This window comes from Coregonus clupeaformis, chromosome 7 (assembly GCF_020615455.1).
Source record: "Coregonus clupeaformis isolate EN_2021a chromosome 7, ASM2061545v1, whole genome shotgun sequence".
Lineage (NCBI taxonomy): Eukaryota > Metazoa > Chordata > Actinopteri > Salmoniformes > Salmonidae > Coregonus > Coregonus clupeaformis.
Window position 1 is genome coordinate 28,127,351 of NC_059198.1, and position 23,310 is coordinate 28,150,660.

Sequence of the window (23,310 nt, forward strand, 5' to 3'; positions counted from 1 at the left end):
CACACAGACAACAAATAAAAGCCAGTAGGCTTTTTCTCTTTGCTTATATTATAAAAAATCTTCCTTTATTTGTAATTTTAACACACTTTACAGTACCGAACAGTGAAATAAAATAAAAAATATACTGATATATAATTGTATTATATAGCTGTTTGCTTATTAAATGCATTTTATTCACAAAATGACACCTCAGTTCTCTCAGAGGAAAACCTTTCATAAAAATAATATAATAAAAAATAACTTGGGCACATTTTACACGTTACAGCAATATAATTTACAAATATTACAATCATTTCATGGTGTTTTTTCCATTTATATAATTTTCCTAACTTGTGAACAAGTAACACATGAATTAAAGCCCAGATAATTGTTCTCAGAGGGAGTCTAATATGATGAAAGTGACCAAGAAGTAGCGGTGGAGCTCATTTCAAAATGGCTTCGCAATGTCTCTCTCAGAACCCTCTTGTGTTTTACCTCTCGCTCCACCCATACACATCTGTCAATTACTCACAGTCACTCCTACATGGCATATTGATAATGAATAGTTTTCATTGATTATGATTTGGGCAATATGGAATGGCAAACATGGAATAGTACAATATAAAAAATAAAATAATAATAAGGCTTGAAACCAGGTCCAATGGAACCAGCGAGTGACAGATAACTACCAACTCCTCCAACAAACACATACCCACACACTACTTTAACCACATTGTCTACCCTACAACCTCCCTAAATTCAAGTTCTGGTACAAAATATTTTCATTTTTCTGATGATTCATCTAATCCATCTAATTAATCTAATCCTTTGTATACAATTTGAATTTACACAATTCAGTGTGTGAGAAAAATGATAGCACAAAAGAGAAAGACAGAGGAAAGATGAGGAAAGAGAAAGAGAAGGAAAGCGTGATGGTGTGGCCTGTAGTGCTTTAGTGATTTAGTTATTTCCTTATAACTAAACGTTGTTAATTATCAATGATAATGACCTGAATCAATTTCTAATTTACAATCCAACATTACAAGATATACAAAACAAGCTGTGATAACACTAATAGTTATATTATCAATATGTCATTATAGTTCCGTTTCTAGACCATCCACCAGAATGATACAAAAATAAAAACTGTACACAAACTGTTCAAAGAAAACACTTGTGGTATTTCCCATGGTTTTCTTTTCATTATTGAAAAAGAATGGCAGCAATTAATCAACTGAATAATTTCTTAATAAGAAATGATTGCTACAGTATTGTGTTAAAATGGTAATTAAACATTTATTTGTTTTTATAGCTCATGACAAAACAAAAAGCCAGAAAAACAAAGCCGTATATCTTCAAAGACAGGGGGAAGCATCATGGGAATCTCCTACTCCAGGTACTGAGACAGTAACGTTGGATTCCCATTCCAACAATTAAAGGCCTGTGCGGTGACACTGCAATGCTGCAATCACAGAGCTGGACTGGACGGATCTCAGGCCTCTGTTCCTTCAGGCACAGGCTGTTCTTTAGATGAGCTATGTTACTGACCAGCAGAAACCATCTATACTCATGCTGTTGTTTTTTACCCTGTGAACAACTCCAAGTCAAACTGAGACCTATTCAAGCTGTGCTGATCAATCCTGTGACCATAACCTCATACAGCCAGGATGGTGATTCTAGTGAGTGAGTGATGACACACAGCACATGACAAGAGAAAGGTCTCTCTCTCTCTCTCGCTCTCTCTCTCTCCTCTCTCTCTCAACATAACATCCATCATTTCCTCAACCAGCCCAAGACAGATGTATTTTCAACCAGAAAAAGTATTGTGAGAAAATATAGTTACTCTGCATCCGGTCTGCAACATCTATATGTATACCGCTCATTTGACCTGCATTCCCTGGAGCTAAATTGGCCTATTTATTGTGCCCTCGTAACTAACACAACACATTCTTAATATTGGCCATAAAATGTTCCTGTCCATCTGCAGATGCTGGGTACATTGTGTATAGACACACAGACACTCACAGATAGGGGCATACAGACATGGTATAAATATACTAGGATATTTAGAATATATCTTATAAATCTACAGAGTGGCAGGTATGTATCCTGCATTTGACATTAAGGCAAAAAAGCTTAAAACGTAACAAGAATGGCTGTGTGTGACTTCCTGAACATCCTCCTTTTTGGCCAAGATCGTTCTTTCGATTCCCTTCAATCCTGAAATCACCCTGACAAAATCCTCTCAGTCTGCCCCGTCAAAGCACCTCTCCCCTCATCAGTTTCCAATTTCTTGCTTTGGTGAAAACTGAAGCAGTGAGTGAGAAGAGTGGTGAATAAATACAGTGTGAGTGGGTAAGAGATGGAATGTGAATATGTGCTGCTGATGATATTATCCTAATCCTTCAAACATATTTAGCAAAAACTGTAATAAATAGAAAACAGGCAGAACATATACTCCAAAGTATCACATGGCTTATCCTCAGAACGTAAAAAATATAAATAATTTTCATATGTAAAAACTGGAGAGTCCACAAGCAGCAATAGTGGCGGTGTAGTGGTAGTGACTGCTCCTTATCTATGAGTTCTGAAACGTCTCATCACCTTGAAAAGCAACAAAGGAAGACTTACAGCTGAAAACATGTCACCACGGAAACAGACTGAGCGTGTGACACACACACACACACATAATAATATTATTAAATCATGAAGAGTTACAATAGATCTTTGAACAAGAGACAATCAAAAATGAAGACAAAAGCAGACACTCCTGTCCCACGATGCATTGCTTCACAACAGCTCCATATTTCAGGAGCTTGTGTATCCAGAAAGGCACACAGCCATCTTGCACCGGTAGTACTTCTTCATAAAGGGAAAATGGGGGCGGGACCCTCAGGTCACCTCATCACAGCATCTTCCTTTCTTTATTAAAGGTAATCCTCTCTTCTTTTCTCGCTCCATTCCTCCTCTCTATATAGATGTCTGTAGTTTTCTTTCCGACAGAAATGGAAAATAAGTCACTCAGAAAAAAACAGAGTTCTTGTTGAATTCTAACAAACATGAATTAGTAATACTGACTGATGCTAGTTAATACTCCATATAGAGATGGCTTTTTCCAAAGAGATTCGTTACCAATCAGAGTCCCCTAAACACACACGCACACACAGGCATGCACAAACACACACATTCTCGTGTGTAGACTTGAGAGTTTTTTTCATGATTCAAAGTGTGTGAGTGAGGTGTGTTTGCGTGTGCATTCATGTATTTTTGTGTGTGTATGTGAGTTTGTGTGTGGAGGTGAGTTTGTGCGTGTTTATGTGTGTGTGTGTTTCAGTTCTGGTGCTACACTGTCTTCAATGGCCCATTATTAATGCTTCTCTATGATCCCCTTTCTCCTCATAGCAGTTCCTCATAGCCCATCCCACTCCAAATCTACAGTTGCTGTGTAAATAGCTTTTCTATAAGCAATATTATTTGTGTTCCCTTTTTGAAAAATAGATTTAAAGGTCTATTGTTTATGTAGTCTTATTTGATCTTGGTTTTTGGTCATCGGAAATAAAGGATGGACAAGAGGGGCGTGGTGTGTGCATGTGGGGTGTGGCCAGGGAGAGAGGAGCGGAACTCATGTGTCATCAGCTGGTGAGGATGAGTCTTCCTCCTCCTCGTCCTCCACAGGGCTTGTGTCAGTGTATCTCTCCACCCCTAACTGAGCTCGCTGAAGAACTCCCCTCTTCTCCTCCTTCTCCACCTCCTCCTCCATCACTGCTTCCCCTTCCTCCTCGATGATGTCTCCTTCTCTTTCCTCCTTTACCCCGTCCTCTCCTTCCTCCTCTTCTCTCTTGTCTTCCTCCTCTCCCTGACTGCTGTCCAGCACCATGTGATTGGGGGTGGTTTTCCCCTCCTCCTCCTCTTCCTCCTCCTCCTCTTCCTCCTCCTGTCCTCCCTCCGTGTCATCGTCCAAGGTGAGCTTGAACTGGAACTTGTCGATGCAGGCGTTGAGCCTCTTGTCTGGGCCGAGGGAGATTGGGGGTGGGGAAATAGGGCTCTGGGGGATGGTGCTCTGGTACCAGTCCCTGTTGTCCTCCAGAGTGTCCAGGATGTCCTGGGCGTCAGGATGCACCAAGTCCCCCCACGTCTCCCACAGAGGGTGCACGATGTAGTCGATGAAGCCCACCTACAGCACACAACACCAGGAGAATCAAACACACTGACAAACAGTTGCTGTGTAAACATTACTGGGCTAAGGAATTTGTGTAAGCAACATGAGATGACATTTATAAACATAAATAATCATTTAAAAAGCATTTATTGGCATTTAGCTTTTATAATGACTTTAAAAGGGATGCCAAAATGTGTGTTCTGTGTGTGTTTCCTAACCTGACTCTTCTCCACAGAAGCAGTGTGTTTGTCACACATGGGGCTGATCTCCATGCCTCTCTCCCTCTCCTTGTCTCCCTGTCTAAAGAACTCCTCCATGATGCGTTCAGTCCACTCTCTGTACACGGCCAGGGGCTTGGTGGGGTTACTTAGGTCCGCACAGTGCACCATGTTCCTCAGCACCTGCAGACACACACATAAGGTCAGGGTTCACCAGTGCACAGTAGGCGTTGTGAATTTTCTCCAGCTCCAATTTGAGTTTGGAGTACCATTTTGGAGTACCATCTGCAGGGCGAATGTTTAGAGGACAGAGGTGAAAGGTGAAAGCTCACCTGGATGCGGTCAGTGTAGTGGTCGAGCAGGAGCACTCCTGAACTGGTCACCTTCTTCGTCTCCACCATGGTCTTCAGATCAGCCAGCAAACTCATGTGCTTAGACATATCTGTCGCCAACACCTTGAGAGGTCAATTAAAGGAGGAGGTCAAACAAAAACATAGAAAACATCAGAAAAAAACATTTAAATAACTCTTATAAGCCCCGCCCCTTACTGAGGCAGCAGAGCAGCCCATTATTGGGTGAGTGTGAGTGGCAGGAGCCTCACCATATCGATAACGAGCTTGCGCAGGCTCTGTCTCTGCCTCTTGCTGAGGTTCTGGAAGATGTCACAGTTGTCCTCGTGGAGCAGCTTGAAGCCCACAGCCAGGTGGTGGTTCTCCAGGACTGACTCATCGTTGTACATCAGAGCCAGCTCCGAGTCTGGGGGAGAGGACAGACAGAACACACCGGGTCAGTACAGAACACACACTGGGTCAGAGCACCTGTAGACACACCCCACTAGCACCCTTTTCACATTATTGTTCCGACCAAACCATACAGTGTTGACTCTGACATTTTATGTTTACGTTATTAGCTACACTGACTAGTAGCCTAAGCTCAACTGAGATGTGGTTTAAGGAGCTTTATTTAGTTATAATGCACTGTACTGTACAGTATCCTGTCTCCTCCTGTGCTCCTATCTCCTTTGTAAGGACTCACTGGTGTTGATGAGGAACTGGTTGGACACGCCAGGATGATCCACATCATGGATGGCAGCAGCAAATAACGCAGCTAGGATCTCCAGATCAGTGAACACAGCCTGGCAGAGAGCGAGATAGAACACAGTGTAACCAATCACATTTTAGAACACCCTACAGGACATGAATGTGCGATGGAGTTAGAGTGCAGCTGTGTGCTTCAAGTTAGTTGTTGTTAGATGTAGGCTCAGTGTGTGGTGAAATGTGGTTCTTACGTCCAGAGCCGGTGTGGACAGCAGGACGTGGGTGGACTGTGTGACGTCAGCAGCATGGAGGCTGTTGTGGTAGGCCACGTTGGCATGGTAGTGGTCTTCCAGGGTCATCACATAGGTCACAAACGTGTCGACAGGGATTTGAAACGTCTTCAACAGATCCCTCTCCTACAGGGAAGGAACACACTGTGTCACACAAACACTCAGGATCCTATACACGTATATGAACAGCAAAGTCTACATTAAGTCTATATGACCACTCTTCCTGAAAATCAAATGGATAAAACCACTACTTTTCACCAACCTGGAAGATGGCGAACATGATGCAGCTGAGAGGCCTATTATTGGAGAACTCAGCCAGACGAAAGATATTAAGGCCCCACTTATTCAAGTCATCCAGCTCCTGGTCAACAGACAACATCAGAATCAGAAACAGAATCACCTTTATTTGCCAAGTACATTTACACATACTGTACCCGGAATTTGACTTGACATATGACTCCATTTAATCCCTCCTGAGACCCATCAATTCATTTTTGCCACTCTAATGAAGATTGTTTTTTGGGCCGTATCTCTGAGGCCATACATGCCACTGTGTTAAATCCTGTTGTGCCTTTGAGAGGACATTCTGGGGTTTTCAATGATATGTGACTTTCTCATCCTGTTTTTTTTAAATGGCTGCCATCTCAATTTAGCAAATTTTATGGAAAGAAGAAGGTGAATGTATGCAATTGTGTTATCATAAGTAAATATCTGTGGAATAGTTTGGTGAGTTTTCACAGCAGTGTAATATATATTTTTCACATTAAATAAGAGCTAAATAATTATACTGTGCTTTTGACCTACCGTACACATTTACTGTAATGTAAAATTGTACATATATAATATCAACTGGATCCTAATGTCCACTACAGTGGACATACAATTAAAAAGAAAAAGAAAAACATTGTAACATTTATTTCACTTCAAATACTTATGTGATGTAAAAAAATAAAGTTATAATTCAAAAAGCATTTTTTCACTGGTTCTCAGGAGGAGATGTCATTTTAAATAATCTTCAAAGTGAGTGAATGTTCATGTGTGAGTGTGTGTAAGGTTTCACAGATCCCAGATCCAGTACAGATATACCGTACCCTGGCCAGTGCGTCCTCCTGTTCAGTCTTGACTCCGAAGCGTGGCATGGTGGTGTTGATGGACAGGCTGGAGCTGTGTGTCAGCTTCTTCACTCCACTGATGTGACACATGGGCTTGTCCCGCTCCCGCTCCCGCAGGGTCGGAGACGGGATCTCTACCTCATTCTGCTTATCTGGAGGAGACATGGAGGTCAGAGGTTAACTATAATGCTTTCTAATGCTTGTTATAAGCATGCATGAGCTTTTATAACTTATTATTATAAGGCCTATAGTGTGCTATATCTCTGCAGTATGCATCATTACAGGGCTCACTTGTAAAAGAGACCCGGATCTAAATGACTCCCTGCACACTGTAAACCCGAAGGCATTTTTTACTCAAATACTTCTAGTAAGTTGAACTCAAAGTCAATAAAAAAGTAATTATTACTTAAAATGCTTATGTGGTACTGACTCAAAACGAAATGAGAAGTCACATCAACTTAATTTTTTTAAGTTATGATAACAAATGAACTTTTTTCCCAGCATGCTCTACTGTAGGTTGATTTTTGGGAATTGTATTTAATATCTGTGCTTTTGTATGTACATTGAGTGATTAATCCTATGTTACACACAGATTAATAACATACATTTTTCTAAACTAATCCAATCATTTAGTCAGATTTTTTGCATCCGTTACTGAAATAGTTGTCCCAGTTTAAATGGCTTAGGTAGTCTTCTCACAATGTTCCTAACCCTGGCAGTCATTAGGAATGCAGGTTGCGAGTGAATACACATTTCTACTGTTGGATAGCCTAACTCTGGCTGGATTCCAATAGGAATTGCACATCACTTTGCAAGCCAGCATAATCCGACTTGCAGGTAGGGTTGCAAAATTCTGGTACATTTCCCAGGTTTTCCAGAAATCCCGGTTAGAAGATTCCTGGAAATCCTTCAACCAGGAATTTTTGAAAATCTGGGAATTTTGGGAAAGTTCCCAGAATTTTGCAACCCTACTTGCAGGCCTGATGTGGCCTGTAAACCATGAGTTTCAGGCCACTGTGTTAGAGTAAAGCTAGGCCTCACAATAAGGCCTTATGAAATATGTAATGTTTAATTATAATGATAACATTCGCCTAGGAATTCACTTGGTGAAGGACACAGGACTGAAAATGAACAAATTCAACAACCATGTTTCTGTCACTAACAAATACAGTCATGGGTGGTGACTCTACAATTTTCTCAAAAAGGCAAGGAACACTGGGAAATTATATTGGAGGCGTGGCTTTACTCTGATACAACTCAAATCAGGACCCCCTACAAGGTCACAGTGACTATCGGTTTGATTAATAACTACAAAATCACTTTAAGTAACTTTATTCAGATATATTAAGTGCAACGTGTTTCCTCAAAAGTGTTGAGTAATGACAGCACATTACATTTTAGATTTTAGCAGATGCTCTTATGCAGAGCGACTTACAGTTAGTGAGTGTATACATTTTTCATACTGGCCCCCCGTGGGAAACGAACCCACAACCCTGGCGTTGCAAGCGCCATGCTCTACCAACTGAGCTACATTGGGGTTAACAGTGTGGATCAGTGTTAAGTAAAATATAACCCTATTTTTAAATGACACCCCATATAGTACACTAATTTTGACCAGAGCGATATACATAGGGCTCTGTTCAGTTTTATAGAGGATAGAGGACTGAGGTATATAAGGGATAGAAGACAGACAGAGACCCAGTCAGGAGTGCAGTTGAAAGGTGAGGTGTGTGACTTACCCAGGAAGGTAGTGGAGATGTATTCAGACACCTGGTTCCCTGAACGACTCATCTCTGACAGGTGAGATAGCTCCCGGTTCAACATCCTCTTAAACTGGGGGAGGAAACGGAGAGAGAGATGGAGAGAGGGATGGAGACAAGGAGAGAGAGATGGAGAGAGGTAGAGCATGATATTAATACAGAGGACAGGAGAAAACAGAAGTTAGAGGTATTACTTGAATAGTGTCCCTTAAATAATGTTAAAACTGGAAAGTCTTGGACACAAAGCTACACTTGGCCTCAGAGTAGTACTGCTGAAAAACCACAAATATCTAGAGAAAGCTGCAACATATATATATATATTTTTTAATAAATATATATATCTATATAAAAAATAACAAACAAGCAACCTCTGCATGATCCAAAGTCAAAATGAGACCCCACTCTCTTTATATGTGTACAGTAGGCCCATGTTCGCGCTGGATTTCATACCACGCTAAAAACAGCACATCATAGTCCATCAGAAAGGAAATGTGTACAAATCCCTTTTTAGCTAAATACATACAAATATATTTATAACTAACCCAAGATAGTTCATCTGTGTCATTTTCAATGGGCGCAAATTAAGCATAGTGGGCAGAACAAGCAAGTAGGTTGGCAGAGCCAAGCACGAGCTAGCGAGATCCTATTGGCACGTTCTAGCATGTGCGTGTGCAATAACTAAATTCGCCCTTGCACTCCTTGTAAACAACGTCATTTTTTGAAACTTTGGCAAAGGATCACATCTACAAAACTTAGTGCACTCTGTTTGTAACAGATTGTAGTTTTGGGAACAGAAAACTGTATTGAGATCAGGCTTTGATGAGATTGGGCTTGGATGAGAAAATCTGCAGAATATCGGCCCAGTTCCAACTCGCTCCATACTCTCCCATACTGCCGGCCACTGGGCTTCCTCTCCTCACCATATTTGGTGGGGAGTGGAAATTCCAACCGGAGGCTTCAAATGTATACATCTGGTGAAACATCTGGCTCTATCTGTGGTTAGAGCATTGGGACAGTAACCAGAAGGTCGCTAGTTTGTATCCCTGAGCTGACAAGATGAACATTCGGTCGATGTGCCCTTGAGCAAAGCACTTAACCCTAATTGCTCCCTGGGTGTCTCAGGGGGAGTTGGGATATGCAAAAAATACATTTCCAATTCACACATGCGTATTAAAGTTTTTTTTCAATCACTTTGGCACATTGTTTCAGACCCCTTGACTTTTTCCACATTTTGTTACGTTACAGCCTTATTCTGAAAATTGATTAAATAGTTTTTTCCCCCTCATCAATCCACACACAATCCCCCATAATGACAAAGCAGAAAGAGGTGTTTTGATTTTTTTGCAAATGTATTACAAATAAAAACAGAAATATTACATTTACATAAGTATTCAGACCCTTTACTCAGTACTTTGTTGAAGCACCTTTGGCAGCGGTTAAAGCCTCAAGTCTTCTTGGGTATGCTACAAGCTTGGCACACCTGTATTTGGGGAGTTTCAACCATTCTTCTCTGCAGATCCTCTCAAGCTCTGTCAGGTTGGATGGGGAGCGTCTCTGCACAGCTATTTTCAGGTCTCTCCAGAGATGATAGATCGGGTTCAAGTCCGGGCTCTGGCTGGGCCACTCAAGGACATTCAGAGACGTGTCCCAAAGCCACTCCTGTGTTGTCTTGGCTGTGTGCGTAGGGTTGTTGTCCTGTTCGGTCTGAATATTTATGTAAACAAGGTATTTCAGTTTTTTATTTGTAATAAAAAAAAAATTATGTCTAAAAACCTGTTTTTGCTTTGTCATTTTTTATTTAATCCATTTAGAATAAGGCTGTAACGCAACAAAATGTGGAAAAGGTCAAGGGGTCTGAATATTTTCCGAAGGCACTCTAAGTAGTTTATTTTCAAAACTCTAAATACAAAACTCTAAACTGTTAAGACTTGTAATGCCCCCTATCGTATGTTCAGAACCTTTGATTGTGCATTTATTGGAGTTTAACACATCTTTCACCCTTGAGTCATTCATGCAAAATCAGTTTTCTGTGAAATACTATGAGAACATTTTGTTTAGTCATCAATACATCAGGCTCACCATTTAGTCATTTTAACTAGCATTTAATCCAATAGCAAAAAATACATGATACACATTTAAAAACGGTTCTTTTTGAAGTGTTGAATAGAAATAATAGTAGATGGTAAATATAATTTTCCATAATTGTATTGTTAACAAATGACAAGAAAATCCTATCAAAAGTAAAGTGAATATTGCATTTTGAAAAGCAGATACTTCGATTGAATATGCTTCCAAATTGAAGGAGTGATTTGGTGCAGTGAACAAGTGACTGTTAATTTGTTTGTTGTACTACTCAGTCAATTGAAAATGTGCTTAGGGTTTTGAAACATGAGCCATTTTGTTGATCTGTTTAGATATGTGTGCTTAGAGTTGTGAAAATGTACCACATACTTGTGAAAATTTCACCAACGTGATTGACAAAAACTGTAATATGTACTTGTGTATGTGAGAAATATAACAGATTATTATTATTATTATTACTATTAATCACTATACCTCATTCAGGATACAGGTCATACCAGTAAACAAAGACGAATATTGTACATTGGCTCTAACCTCAATCAAAAATGTCAACATTGTAGCAAAATATTCATTGGGGGCTCATTGTGTTTGATACTGATGTATCATACATCTACTGTATAATAGTGAAATTGAATTAATAAAGAACACATGCGTTTACTATACAACATTCATACAGTACGGTATGACCTTGTCAACAGGCAACCACTGCAGGAGCCTGTCAAAGCAACAGCATGTTGGAGCATTGGTGGAAGGGCTGCCCTTTTCTACATCATGTTCTGTGTCTTTTGGTGATGATTTCACACCCTGCCTGTACAATGGAGCGTGTCTGCTGGAATAATAATAATATGCCATTTAGCAGATGCTTTTATCCAAAGCGACTTACAGTCATGCGTGCATACATTTTTGTGTATGGTTGGTCCCGGGGATCAAACCCACTACCCTGCCGTTACAAGCGCTGTGCTCTACCAGCTGAGCTACAGAGGACCACAGGAATGTAGGTGAGAAAAAGACACTGAACGCATGAATAGGATAAATATGTTCCATATGGCTAAATAGAAAATGTAATGTTGCATAGACTTCATGTCGTGATATCTCCACCAAACATGAGCGGATCTTGAAGACTGGCAGTGGAATGTGTTTTGTTACAAACAGAGGCAGTCACGTGCAGGCAGGCGCAGTGCGATTCGGACAAGTCCCCTCAGTCTGTGTCCTACTGACTGATCCTTCACACATAACAATCTCCATGGCAACCAGAGAGGTTGCCCTAGCAACTGCCTCCTCACAGTCAGTCCTGCAGCATGGTGGGAGCAACGGAGGGAGGGAGGCGGCTGCTGCTTGGGTGACAATCTCAGAGAGTAGGCAGGTGTCTCTGACCTTTCTCAAGGTCAATCCTCTCCTCTCCTCTCCTCTCCTCTCCTCTCCTCTCCTCTCCTCTCCTCTCCTCTCCTCTCCTCTCCTGTGTTCTCCTCCCCTGTGTTCTCCTCCCCTGTGTTCTCCTCTCCCCTCTTCTCCTCCCCTGTGTTCTCCTCTCCCCTCTTCTCCTTCCCTGTTCCCCTCTCCCCTGTTCTCCTCCCCTGTTCCCCTCTCCCCTGTTCTCCTCCCCTGTTCTCCTCTCCCCTCTTCTCCTCCCCTGTGTTCTCCTCTCCCCTCTTCTCCTCCCCTGTTCTCCTCCCCTGTTCTCCTCTACCCTCTTCTCCTCCTCTGTTCTCCTCTCCCCTCTTCTTCCCTCCACTCCTCTGCTTCTCTCTCCATCTACTTATTTCTCTTACTCCTCTCCTCCGCTCTCCTCCCCTTCCCTCTCCATCTCCTGCTCTCTCTTACTCACCTCTTCTCCTCCCTTCTCTCCCACTCTCTCAATCTTCCCTCATTCACGCAACCCTTCCTCCTTCTATTTTTAATGTCTCTCTCTCTCTCCTCCCTTATTCCAGTCCAACCAGGTATTAGTGACACAGTTCGGCACTTTGTTAGAACAGTCAGGTCCCTTTCCCTCCGTCAGAAGCCACTACGACCGACAGACAGACAGACAGACAGACAGACAGACAGACAGACAGACAGACAGACAGACAGACAGACAGACAGACAGACAGACAGACAGACAGACAGACAGACAGACAGACAGACAGACAGACAGACAGACAGACAGACAGACAGACAGACAGACAGACAGACAGACAGACGAGACAGAAGACAGACAGACAGACAGACAGACGAGACAGACGGACAGACAGACAGACAGACAGACAGACAGACAGACAGACAGACAGACAGACAGACAGACAGACAGACAGACAGACAGACAGACAGACAGACAGACAGACAGACAGACAGACAGACAGACAGACAGACAGACAGACAGACAGACAGACAGACAGACAGACAGACAGACAGACAGACAGACAGACAGACAGACAGACAGACAGACAGACAGACAGACAGACAGACAGACAGACAGACAGACAGACAGACAGACAGACAGACAGACAGACAGACAGACAGACCGACAGACCGACAGACCGACAGACCGACAGACCGACAGACCGACAGACCGACAGACCGACAGACCGACAGACCGACCGACCGACCGACCGACCGACCGACCGACCGACCGACCGACCGACCGACCGACCGACCGACCGACCGACCGACCGACCGACCGACCGACCGACCGACCGACCGACCGACAGACAGACAGACAGACAGACAGACAGACAGACAGACAGACAGACAGACAGACAGATAGATAGATATATTTGTGATCATGCACCAGGTAGGTACTGTAGACTAGTCAGCCAGTCAAGCCCAGTGACACAGTTATACTGCAGGCTCCATCTCTTTCCATCTCTCTCTCCATCTTTCTCTCCATCTCTCTACTATATTGAGTCATAATCTGCCAACCAACACAACCCCAGTGCCAGGACACACAGACAGACGCCACACCACGCTACCGTGCTTCCTCATATGGCCCCCTGACTGATGGAACACAAGATGCCGGGGTGAAGCTGTGAGAGACGCAAAGGGGCATCATCAACCCTCTGATAACTGACTAACATATGGACACACAGGGAAATGGGACGTATTGTAACAGGCAGGCTCTTCCTGCTTTTCACATGACAATAGCAGTTTACAGTAATGCTCTTTGATGATAACATGGTGACTCAGCTCTCACAACCTACCAACCATTCAATTTCACTTTGTTTATCAAAGTACTGTATATTCACTTTTTTTTTGTTGCTAATGGTAATGGTAAGGCTGTTGTTGGACTCTATCTTGTATCAAAACAATAGTTGTCATATTGTAGCAGATTGCAAAAAACACAGTTTGCAGAGAGAGATGGGGGAGTGGATACAGCTAGCACATTTGGTTCCTTGGAAGATGTGGGAGCGTAATTGTTTTGTTTCCCATTGGTTCTGGGAACGAAGCCATAAGTTTCCTGACCGGTAAAACGGAACGTTTTTTTTTTTTCTTTCTGAGAACGGAAGTGAAAATGTTGCCTGTTCTGGGAATGTACATTTTTAGGTTGCAAGGAGGTTCTGAGAAGGTTTTACTATGGTTCCCTGAAATATTTTCTGGGAGGTTTTATTAATCTTCTGAGAACAGAAATTATAGGTTATTTGAAGGTAATTAAATAACGTTCTGAGAACATGTTTCAATAAGACTTTTAATAACACTGCTAGATTAGTTTGGGTTAACTGTTTTAACTGTTTTGAAACACAGATATGACACATGGAAATTAATTGCCTAGGCATTAATCATGCAAACACAATTATTTTTTATTGTGGCACGGTGTCACTGAGATTCTAACCTATGATCTTACGCTACATATACAAAAGTATGTGGACATCCCTTCAAATTAGTGGATTCGGCTATTTCAGCCACACCCGTTGCTGACAGGTGTATAAAATCGAGCACACAGCCATGCAATCTCCATAGACAAACATTGGCAGTAGAATGGCCTTACTGAAGAGCTCAGTGACTTTCAACGTGACACCAGAGCTGCCCCGGTCAACAATAATTGCTGTTATTGTGAAGTGGAAACGTCTAGGAGCAACAACGGCTCAGCCGCGAAGTGGTAGGCCACACAAGGTCACAGAACGGGACCGGCGAGTGCTGCAGCACGTAGCGCGTAAATATCATTGGACTCTGGAGCAGTGGAAACACGTTCTCTGGAGTGATTGATCACGCTTCACCATCTGGCAGTCCGACGGACGAATCTGGGTTTGGCAGATGCCAGGAGAACGTTATTTGCACGAATGCATAGCACCAACTGTAACGTTTGGTGGAGGAGGAATAATGGTCTGGGGCTGTTTTTCATGGTTGGGGCTAGGCCCTTTAGTTCCAGTGAATGAAGGGAAATCTTAACGCTACAGCATACAATGACATTCTAGACGATTCTGTGCTTCAAACTTTGTGGCAACAGTTTGGGGAAGGCCCTTTCCTGTTTCAGTATGACAATGCCCCCGTGCACAAAGCGAGGTCCATACAGAAATGGTTTGTCGAGATCGGTGTGGAAGAACTTGACTGGCCTGTACAAAGCCCTGACCTCAACCCAATCGAACACCTTTGGGATTAATCGGAACGTCGACTGCGAGCCAGGCCTGCCCGACCTCACTAATGCTCTTGTGGCTGAATGGAAGCAAGTCCCCGCAGCAATGTTCCAACATCTAGTGGAAAACCTTCCCAGAAGAGTGGAGGTTATTATAGCAGCAAAGAGGGGACAAACTCCATATTAATGCCCATGATTTTGGAATGAGATGTTCGACGAGCAGGTGTCCACATACTTTTGGTCATGTAGTGTATGTTCTCTATCCATGGAATTAGTCCACTGCACCACCAGGATGGAGCTAGCATTCCATGTTTCTTTTTACTCATACAAAGCTGTCTATTTTAGTCTATTCAAACAGACCCCATTTCAAAGCGACCCCAGAAACAAGCACTCATTAGGATCAGGTGTGGCCAATTACTGGGCACGGCCAACACACCTGAACACACTTAACAAGAAAGAGGATAGAGAAGGTTTTGTTGATGCTGAGAACGGAATGTATATATTTTAAAAGAACATTCTTAGAACATTCGTTACTAATGTTTTCTTGTGTTTTTTATGGAAAGTGTTCTTAATGTTCTGAGAACATGATTTTAAATAGAACCATGAGGAAACCTGTAGCAAACGTTATGCTGAAATACTGAAATTCCCATCACAGAAAAACGTTGTTTCTTAACGTTCTTTGAACGTTCTGAGAACATGACTTTAACCATGAGGAAACATAGAAAACGTTATGCTGAAGTACTGTAACTCCCACTGAAGAACGTTGTTTCTTAACATTCTCTAACCGTTCTGAGAACATGATTTTAAATAGAACCATGAGGAAACCTGTAGGAAACGTTATGCTGAAGTACGGAAATTCTCACAGAAGAACATTGTTTCTAAACGTTCTCTGAACTATTTGAGAATATTCCCCATGTTAAACCAGTTGGAGACGTTCCTAGAACATTACCAAAATTTTAATAAAATCTAACCATGTTTGAACTTTTAGGAAATATCAAGAAAATTACATTTTTTTGTCAAGTTCCTTTAATGTGCTGAGAATGTTCGAAAGCCAAGCAACTATCCTGCACCATTCCCACAACGTTGTGGGAAGGTTGTATGCAAAATAACCATAGGACAACCACGCGCTCACCAAGCGCTAAGAAACATATGGTTCTGAGAACATTATGTGCTAGCTGTATGTATCTCAGTAAAGCACAGACAAGACAGCACAGTCAAGAAAATGGTTCACGAGGGCACAGTCACTGCCACGGACAAGAGAGCTCGGTCAAAATAACAGGGTCAGTACATGGTTGTAATAAAAACATATGCCATCAACTACACGCTGCAGTAACAATACGTCCATAAGTCCTATCATGTCTCAGCCTCTCAAAGAAAAATAGAAAACTGTTCTGACATTGACTAAGATCACAGGAAAACACTGAGATAAACACACACAGCACTGAGCTAAGATATCCTGTGTGTGTGTGCGTGTGCGTGTGCGTGTGCGTGTGTGTGTGTGTGTGTGTGTGTTGAGGATGGAGATGGACATCTTGTGACAAAGCAGGCTACCTGCAGGAGAACGATTTAACTATTTCATTCCTTGCCTCACAACCACTTCCAAATTATTCCCTTTTGTACCTTTTATTGTATCTGCATTGATGTTTTGCTACTCCTGTTTACCTGTTTTGGATACATCTGTATGTTTATTAAGCTGCTGTAACAATAGGACAATACAGATATTCTTAATAGGATTGTCTGTGGTTTGAATGGAGAAAATGAGTCTCTAAGGTGAAAAGTTTTGAGTTTATAGCTTCAGGTTGAAGTGTACTGCAGCTGAGGTTCAGTGCACCCAGTGCCACAGGTAGCATAACAACACATTACAGGGTGAGTTTAGGGTTAAGAAACTCAATGCCTTTTCCCCTTCAGTGCCCACAGGCATAAATAATGTATAGAATATGAAAACAGAGTTGCTGAGGGAAAATATAAACTTACAGTCACTCAACATACACCCTGGTATGCCTGCCATCCACAAGGACATAGGCTGCTTTAACACATCTTTAGGTCATCTCCTGCCTCCCTGTCCCACCTAGTCCCTGCAATCCACAGAACTAAAACGCACACAACTGACATGGTTGTCTTTTCAACATGAAACTTCAATAGCTTAACAGAATCGCACCTACTAAGTGGAATTGACAGATAACCTATATAATGGCCAGAACATCAAGGGTGGAAAAATAGTTAATCAAAACAGCTATCCAAGATGGCCACCTGTCTGTCTGGCCCGGTTCCCTTCCCCTCCCAGCCCTTCTAGCCCTACCTGGTCCCACCATCCGATGAGCCAAGGTCTCGAGCAGGTCTCACAGAACAGGTCTACTAGAGGTGTCCTGCGCTCCGCTGCCGTCCCAGCCCCTTCCAGAACCCCTCCGGCAGCCGCACCAAGGTCCAGCTCCAGGTCTGCCCCTCCTCCCCTCCCCTGCAGCTGGCTGTAGCTGGTGGAAGAGCGGGGCAGCCGGTAGCCCCCTGGCACGGGCGAGGGGCAAGGGGACGGCGAGGCGGGGTCAATGGCCTCTACCACGCCCATGCTTAGGGTGATGGGGGGCACGGGGCGCTTGCCCAGACAGGAGGACCGGTAGTGGAGCGGGCTGGGGGTGGGGGCGCTGCAGGTGTCCCAGCAGCATGAGGAGGGATTCGTCGTCAGCGTGTGGGCAGCGTGTAGGCCGCAGCCAGCCAGGCCGGGACACTCCAGAGCGACAGCTTCCCCCCGCCGGGTGTGGGGGGGCGAGGGGTGGAGGGGGAGAGGGACAGGGTCCACTGGTGCTCACAGTCCGTCCCTACATGCAGTTCTCCTGGAAGCAGGCCACCCACCCAGTGCGTCCAGATATGGGCCCCAGTGTGAGGACGGTCCACAGATGAGGGTGCCCCGCAAACGGCAGGCCAGGAGCCCCCTGGATCCCCAAGCTCCAGAGACTACATCTCATCCCAGCTGGTGAGCAGAACTGACCCAAATCAAACAGCAGGGTGGGGAGAGGGGGAGGATAGGATGGGGGAGGATGGAGAATGAGAGAGGGATCGTCTGAAGGGCAAAGAGAGGCAATGGAGGAGGAGAAGGAAGAGAGAAAGGGTGAGAGAGAAAAGGCAAGATGTTATAATGAAAGATAGAAGGTCAGGGAATAGGAGATTGGCGACAGACAGTCAGACCGACAGACAAACAGACAGACAGAGATGGAGTTAAAAGAGGAGCTTAGAAGGATGGAGGGATGGAAAGACGGTGATGACAGGGTGGGAAAGATGACCGTAGTATTGAGCGATGGGACAGAGAAAGAGGACAGACAGAGACAGAGAGAGAGAGGGAGACGAATGGTAATGGAGAGAGAAAGAGAAGGAAGGAGAGACCGAGAGAGAGAGAAATAGGGAGGCAGGCCTGTGCTGTAGTTAGCAGACGGTCGGTCAGGCTACAGAATCACAGCAGAGCTCTTGGTGAGGGAAAAAACAGGCTCTCTCCTTGTCTCCCTGCGTTGCGTCTACTCTGCACAGCGCCCCTCCCCCACAGCGCACCGGATCCAGGGGCCGGGCCCAGTCGTCCTCCTGCTGCATCAGCCCCGTATGTACCTCAGCGATGATCCCAACACACACACAGTCCACAGTCCACCTCCCAGTAGCTTCCCCCGCAGTATCCCAGTCACTCCATCGTGGCTCCCTGGGCTGGTTAAATTATGCCTGAGGTTGAAACTAATCCAAGAGCTTCAGGCTCCCCTTATCTTTCCTTCCTCTCTTCTTCCTCCGCCGTAGCAGAGCACTGCTGCCTCCTGTAGCGCCGTCTCCCTGGATGCTGTAGACAGCCCTTGCAAGCTAATCAGCCTGACAGCGTGCACTTGTGTGTGTGTGTGTCTTGAGAGTGTATGTGTGTGTGTGCAACCTGAACGTGCATGTGCTGCAGACAGCATGTACGCCTGTCGGAAATATGTGTGTGTGAGAGAGAGAGTGTGTTCATATGTGTGTGTGCATGTTGCTGTGCTTTTGTGTGTATGTGTCTTTATGTCGCCTGTCTGCTCTTAAAGACCACAGCATTCGCTCTGCTTCTCTGTCAGCCAGGAGCACACACACACACACTCTCCCCCCTCTCTCACTCTATCTTTCTCTCTCTTGCCCTCTGTCTGTCTCTCAAACACAGGCATCCTTACACACATACAAATCCAAACTGCTGTCTTTTGCGTTCTGAAACAGTTGCAACATGCTACATATTCCCCTCAGGGTGATAAGAAAAACAAGAATACCACACTGTCTCTTTTAGACAGAACACTGTTGAAGGAACCTTGCCTCTTTTTCATTGGTCGCTGCCCAGACCACATGCCTTGTGGTCAGAGTGGTGAGCCAATGAGTAAAAGGGAAGGGCAGACCCTGCTGTTCGATAGCAACCAAGGTTACAGCAGAGACATCAGCATCAGGACCTGTTCCCCCTCCTCCCTCTTCTGCTCTGTTCTGTGTCCTCCCTTCCCACCCACAGACCCTCACCCTCCCCTTCTCTCTCTCTGTCTGTCTGTCTCTCTCTCTCTCTCTCTTTCGCTCTCTCACTCTCGCCGTCTCTCTCTCTCCATCCTAAATTTTAAGCGGAACATCTCGCTGCAGCTCATGCATTCATGTGCACAAATACACATCCGCTACAAACACACACTCTAAACAGCAGTATACAGTACACACATATCACCCATACATTTGTAAATATAGAGGATCTGACAAATCTTTGAACATATTCGCACATTCTGTGTACATGCACACATATATTCCCGTCAACCTCAAAAGGACAATACACAAATCCCAAACATCACTGGGACTAACAGCTCCTGCGAGCCACAAGACTGTGATAGTCTACTGAGCTAAAAGCTAGATATTATCCTGGGGAGCTAACCCAAGTCTTCACGTGTCAGTCAAGGATACTCGTCACGAGAGTGTGGTTGACCGAACCACCTCTGTTACATTAGCTTGGCCAGTCCACAGTCCACATTCACACAGTTCAGTTCCACCAAATGCAAACCAGCCTCACAGACATTAATGAAAGATACAGTATTGGGGAATGATAATAGTATTGATATTTAGTTATGCACAGTTGGACTAGGAAACACAAATACGTTGAGGTTGTGGTAGAGGGTATAGGAGAGGGACATGGACAGATGAAGAGGCCAGGTGTAGTGTAGGGTCGTGGTGGTGTAGGGTAGTGGTAGTTGTAGTGGTGGTGTATGGTAGTGGTAGTTGTGGTGTAGGGTATTGGTAGTGGTGGTGTAGGTAGGGTAGTGGTAGTGGTGGTGTAGGGTAGTGGTGGTGTAGGGTAGTGGTGGTGGTAGTGGTAGTGCAGTAGTAGTGGCAGTGTTACTGGTGGTGGTGTAGGGTAGTGGTGGTGTAGGGTAGTGGTGGTGGTAGTGTAGGGTAGTGGTAGTGGTGGTGGTAGTGTAAGGTAGTGGTGGTGGTGGTGTAGGGTAGTGATGGTGGTAGTGGTGGTGTAGGGTAGTGGTAGTGGTAGTGGTGGTGTAGGGTGGTGTAGGGTAGTGGTAGTGGTGGTGTAGGGTAGGGTAGTGGTGGTGGTGGTGGTGTAGGGTAGTGGTGGTGGTAGTGGTGGTGTAGGGTAGTGGTAGTGGTGTAGGGTAGTGGTGGTGATATTGGTAGGGTAATGGTAGTGGTGGTGGTGGTGTAGGGTAGTGGTGGTGGTAGTGGTAGGATAGTGGTGGTAGTGGTGGTGTAGGGTAGTGGTAGTGGTGGTGATGTAGGGTAGTAGTGGTGGTATTGGTAGGGTAGTGGTAGTGGTGGTGGTGGTGTAGGGTGGTGGTAGTGGTGGTGTAGGGTAGTGGTAGTGGCAGTGTTAGTAGTGGTGGTGTAGGGTAGTGGTAGTGGTGGTGTAGGGTAGTGGTGGTGGTAGTGTAGGGTAGTGGTAGTGGTGGTGGTAGTGTAGGGTAGTGGTGGTGGTGGTGGTGGTAGTAGTAGGGTAGTGATGTGGTAGTGGTGGTGTAGGGTAGTGGTAGTGGTAGTGGTGGTGTAGGGTAGTGGTAGTGTTAGTGGTGGTGGTGTAGGGTAGTGGTAGTGGTGGTGTAGGGTAGTGGTGGTGTAGGTTAATGGTAGTGTAGTGTAGTGGTAGTGGTGGTGTAGGGTAGTGGTGGTGGTAGTGGTAGGAGGTGGTGTAGGGTAGTGGTAGTGGTGGTTTAGGGTAGTGATGGTGGTAGTGGTAGAGTAGTGGTGGTGGTGGTGTAGGGTAGTGGTAGTGGTAGTGTACGGAAGTGGTGGTGGTAGTGTAGGGTAGTGGTAGTGGTAGTGGTGGTGTAGGGTAGTGGTAGTGGTGGTGTAGGGTAGTGGTAGTGGTGGTGGTAGTGTAGGGTAGTGATGTGGTAATGGTGGTGTAGGGTAGTGGTAGTGTTAGTGGTGGTGGTGTAGGATAGTGGTGGTGGTGGTGTAGGGTAGTGGTAGTGGTAGTGTTAGTGGTGGTGGTGTAGGGTAGTGGTGGTGTAGGTTAATGGTAGTGTAGTGTAGTGGTAGTGGTGGTGTAGGGTAGAGGTGGTGGTAGTGGTAGGGTAGTGGTGGTGTAGGGTAGTGGTAGTGGTAGTGGTGGTGTAGGGTAGTGGTAGTGGTAGTGGTGGTGTACGGTAGTGGTGGTGTTGGTGTAGGGTAGTGGTAGTGTAGGGTAGTGGTGGTGGTAGTGTAGGGTAGTGGTAGTGGTAGTGGTGGTGTAGGGTAGTGATAGTGGTGGTGTAGGGTAGTGGTGTTGGTGGTGTAGGTTAGTTGTGGTGTAGGGTAGTGGTAGTGTAGGGTAGTAGTGGTGTAGGGTAGTGGTAGTGGTATAGTGGTGGTGTAGGGTAGTGGTGGTGTAGGGTAGTGATGGTGGTAGTGGTAGGGTAGTGGTGGTGGTGGTGTAGGGTAGTGGTAGTGTACGGTAGTGGTGGTGGTAGTGTAGGGTAGTGGTAGTGGTAGTGGTGGTGTAGGGTAGTGGTAGTGGTGGTGTAGGGTAGTGGTAGTGGTGGTGGTAGTGTAGGGTAGTGATGTGGTAATGGTGGTGTAGGGTAATGGTAGTGTTAGTGGTGGTGGTGTAGGGTAGTGGTAGTGGTGGTGTAGGGTAGTGGTGGTGTAGGTTAATGGTAGTGTAGTGTAGTGGTAGTGGTGGTGTAGGGTATTGGTGGTGGTAGTGGTAGGGTAGTGGTGGTGTAGGGTAGTGGTAGTGGTGGTGTAGGGTAGTGATGGTGGTAGTGGTAGGGTAGTGGTGGTGGTGTAGGGTAGTGGTAGTGTACGGTAGTGGTGGTGGTAGTGTAGGGTAGTGGTAGTGGTGGTGTAGGGTAGTGGTAGTGGTGGTGTAGGGTAGTGGTAGTGGTGGTGGTAGTGTAGGGTAGTGATGTGGTAATGGTGGTGTAGGGTAGTGGTAGTGTTAGTGGTGGTGGTGTAGGATAGTGGTGGTGGTGTAGGGTAGTGGTAGTAGTAGTGGTAGTGTTAGTGGTGGTGGTGTAGGGTAGTGGTAGTGGTGGTGTAGGGTAGTGGTGGTGTAGGTTAATGGTAGTGTAGTGTAGTGGTAGTGGTGGTGTAGGGTAGTGGTGGTGGTAGTGGTGGTGGTGGTGGTGTAGGGTAGTGGTAGTGTACCTTAGTGGTGGTGGTAGTGTAGGGTAGTGGTAGTGGTAGTGGTAGTGGTGGTGTAGGGTAGTGGTAGTGGTGGTGTAGGGTAGTGGTGTTGATGGTGTAGGTTAGTGGTGGTGTAGGGTAGTGGTAGTGTAGGGTAGTAGTGGTGTAGGGTAGTGGTAGTGGTAGAGTAGTGGTGGTGTAGGGTAGTGGTGGTGTAGGGTAGTGATGGTGGTAGTTGTAGGGTAATGGTGGTGGTGGTGTAGGGTAGTAGTAGTATAGGGTAGTGGTGGTGGTGTAGGGTAGTGATGGTGGTGGAGTAGGGTAGTGATAGTGGTAGTGTAGGGTAGTGGTATTGGTAGTGTATGGTAGTGGTTGTGGTAGTGGTAGGGTAGTGGTGGTGTAGGGTAATGGTGGTGGTGGTGGTAGTGTAGGGTAGTGGTGGTGTAGGGTAGTGGTGGTGGTGGTGTAGGGTAGTGGTAGTGGTAGTGTAGGGTAGTGGTAGTGGTGGTGTAGGGTAGTGGTAGTGGTGGTGTAGGGTAATGGTAGTGGTGGGGTAGGGGT

The 23,310-nt window shown here is 45.0% G+C and overlaps 1 protein-coding gene across 1 annotated transcript; it reads right to left on the reverse strand.

The window, feature by feature from the left end:
* Positions 1-49: 49 nt before the first annotated feature.
* LOC121550844 (cAMP-specific 3',5'-cyclic phosphodiesterase 4C) lies at positions 50-19,360 on the reverse strand. Its single transcript, XM_041863234.2, has 10 exons — positions 17,480-19,360; positions 8,535-8,628; positions 6,775-6,947; positions 5,946-6,044; positions 5,645-5,809; positions 5,392-5,491; positions 4,958-5,112; positions 4,689-4,811; positions 4,357-4,539; positions 50-4,153 (listed from the first exon to the last, which is right to left on the reverse strand). Exons 1-10 carry the CDS (start codon positions 17,741-17,743, stop codon positions 3,602-3,604), a joined length of 1,908 nt encoding a protein of 635 aa, XP_041719168.1. The 5' UTR covers positions 17,744-19,360; the 3' UTR covers positions 50-3,601.
* Between the last annotated feature and the right edge of the window lie 3,950 nt (positions 19,361-23,310).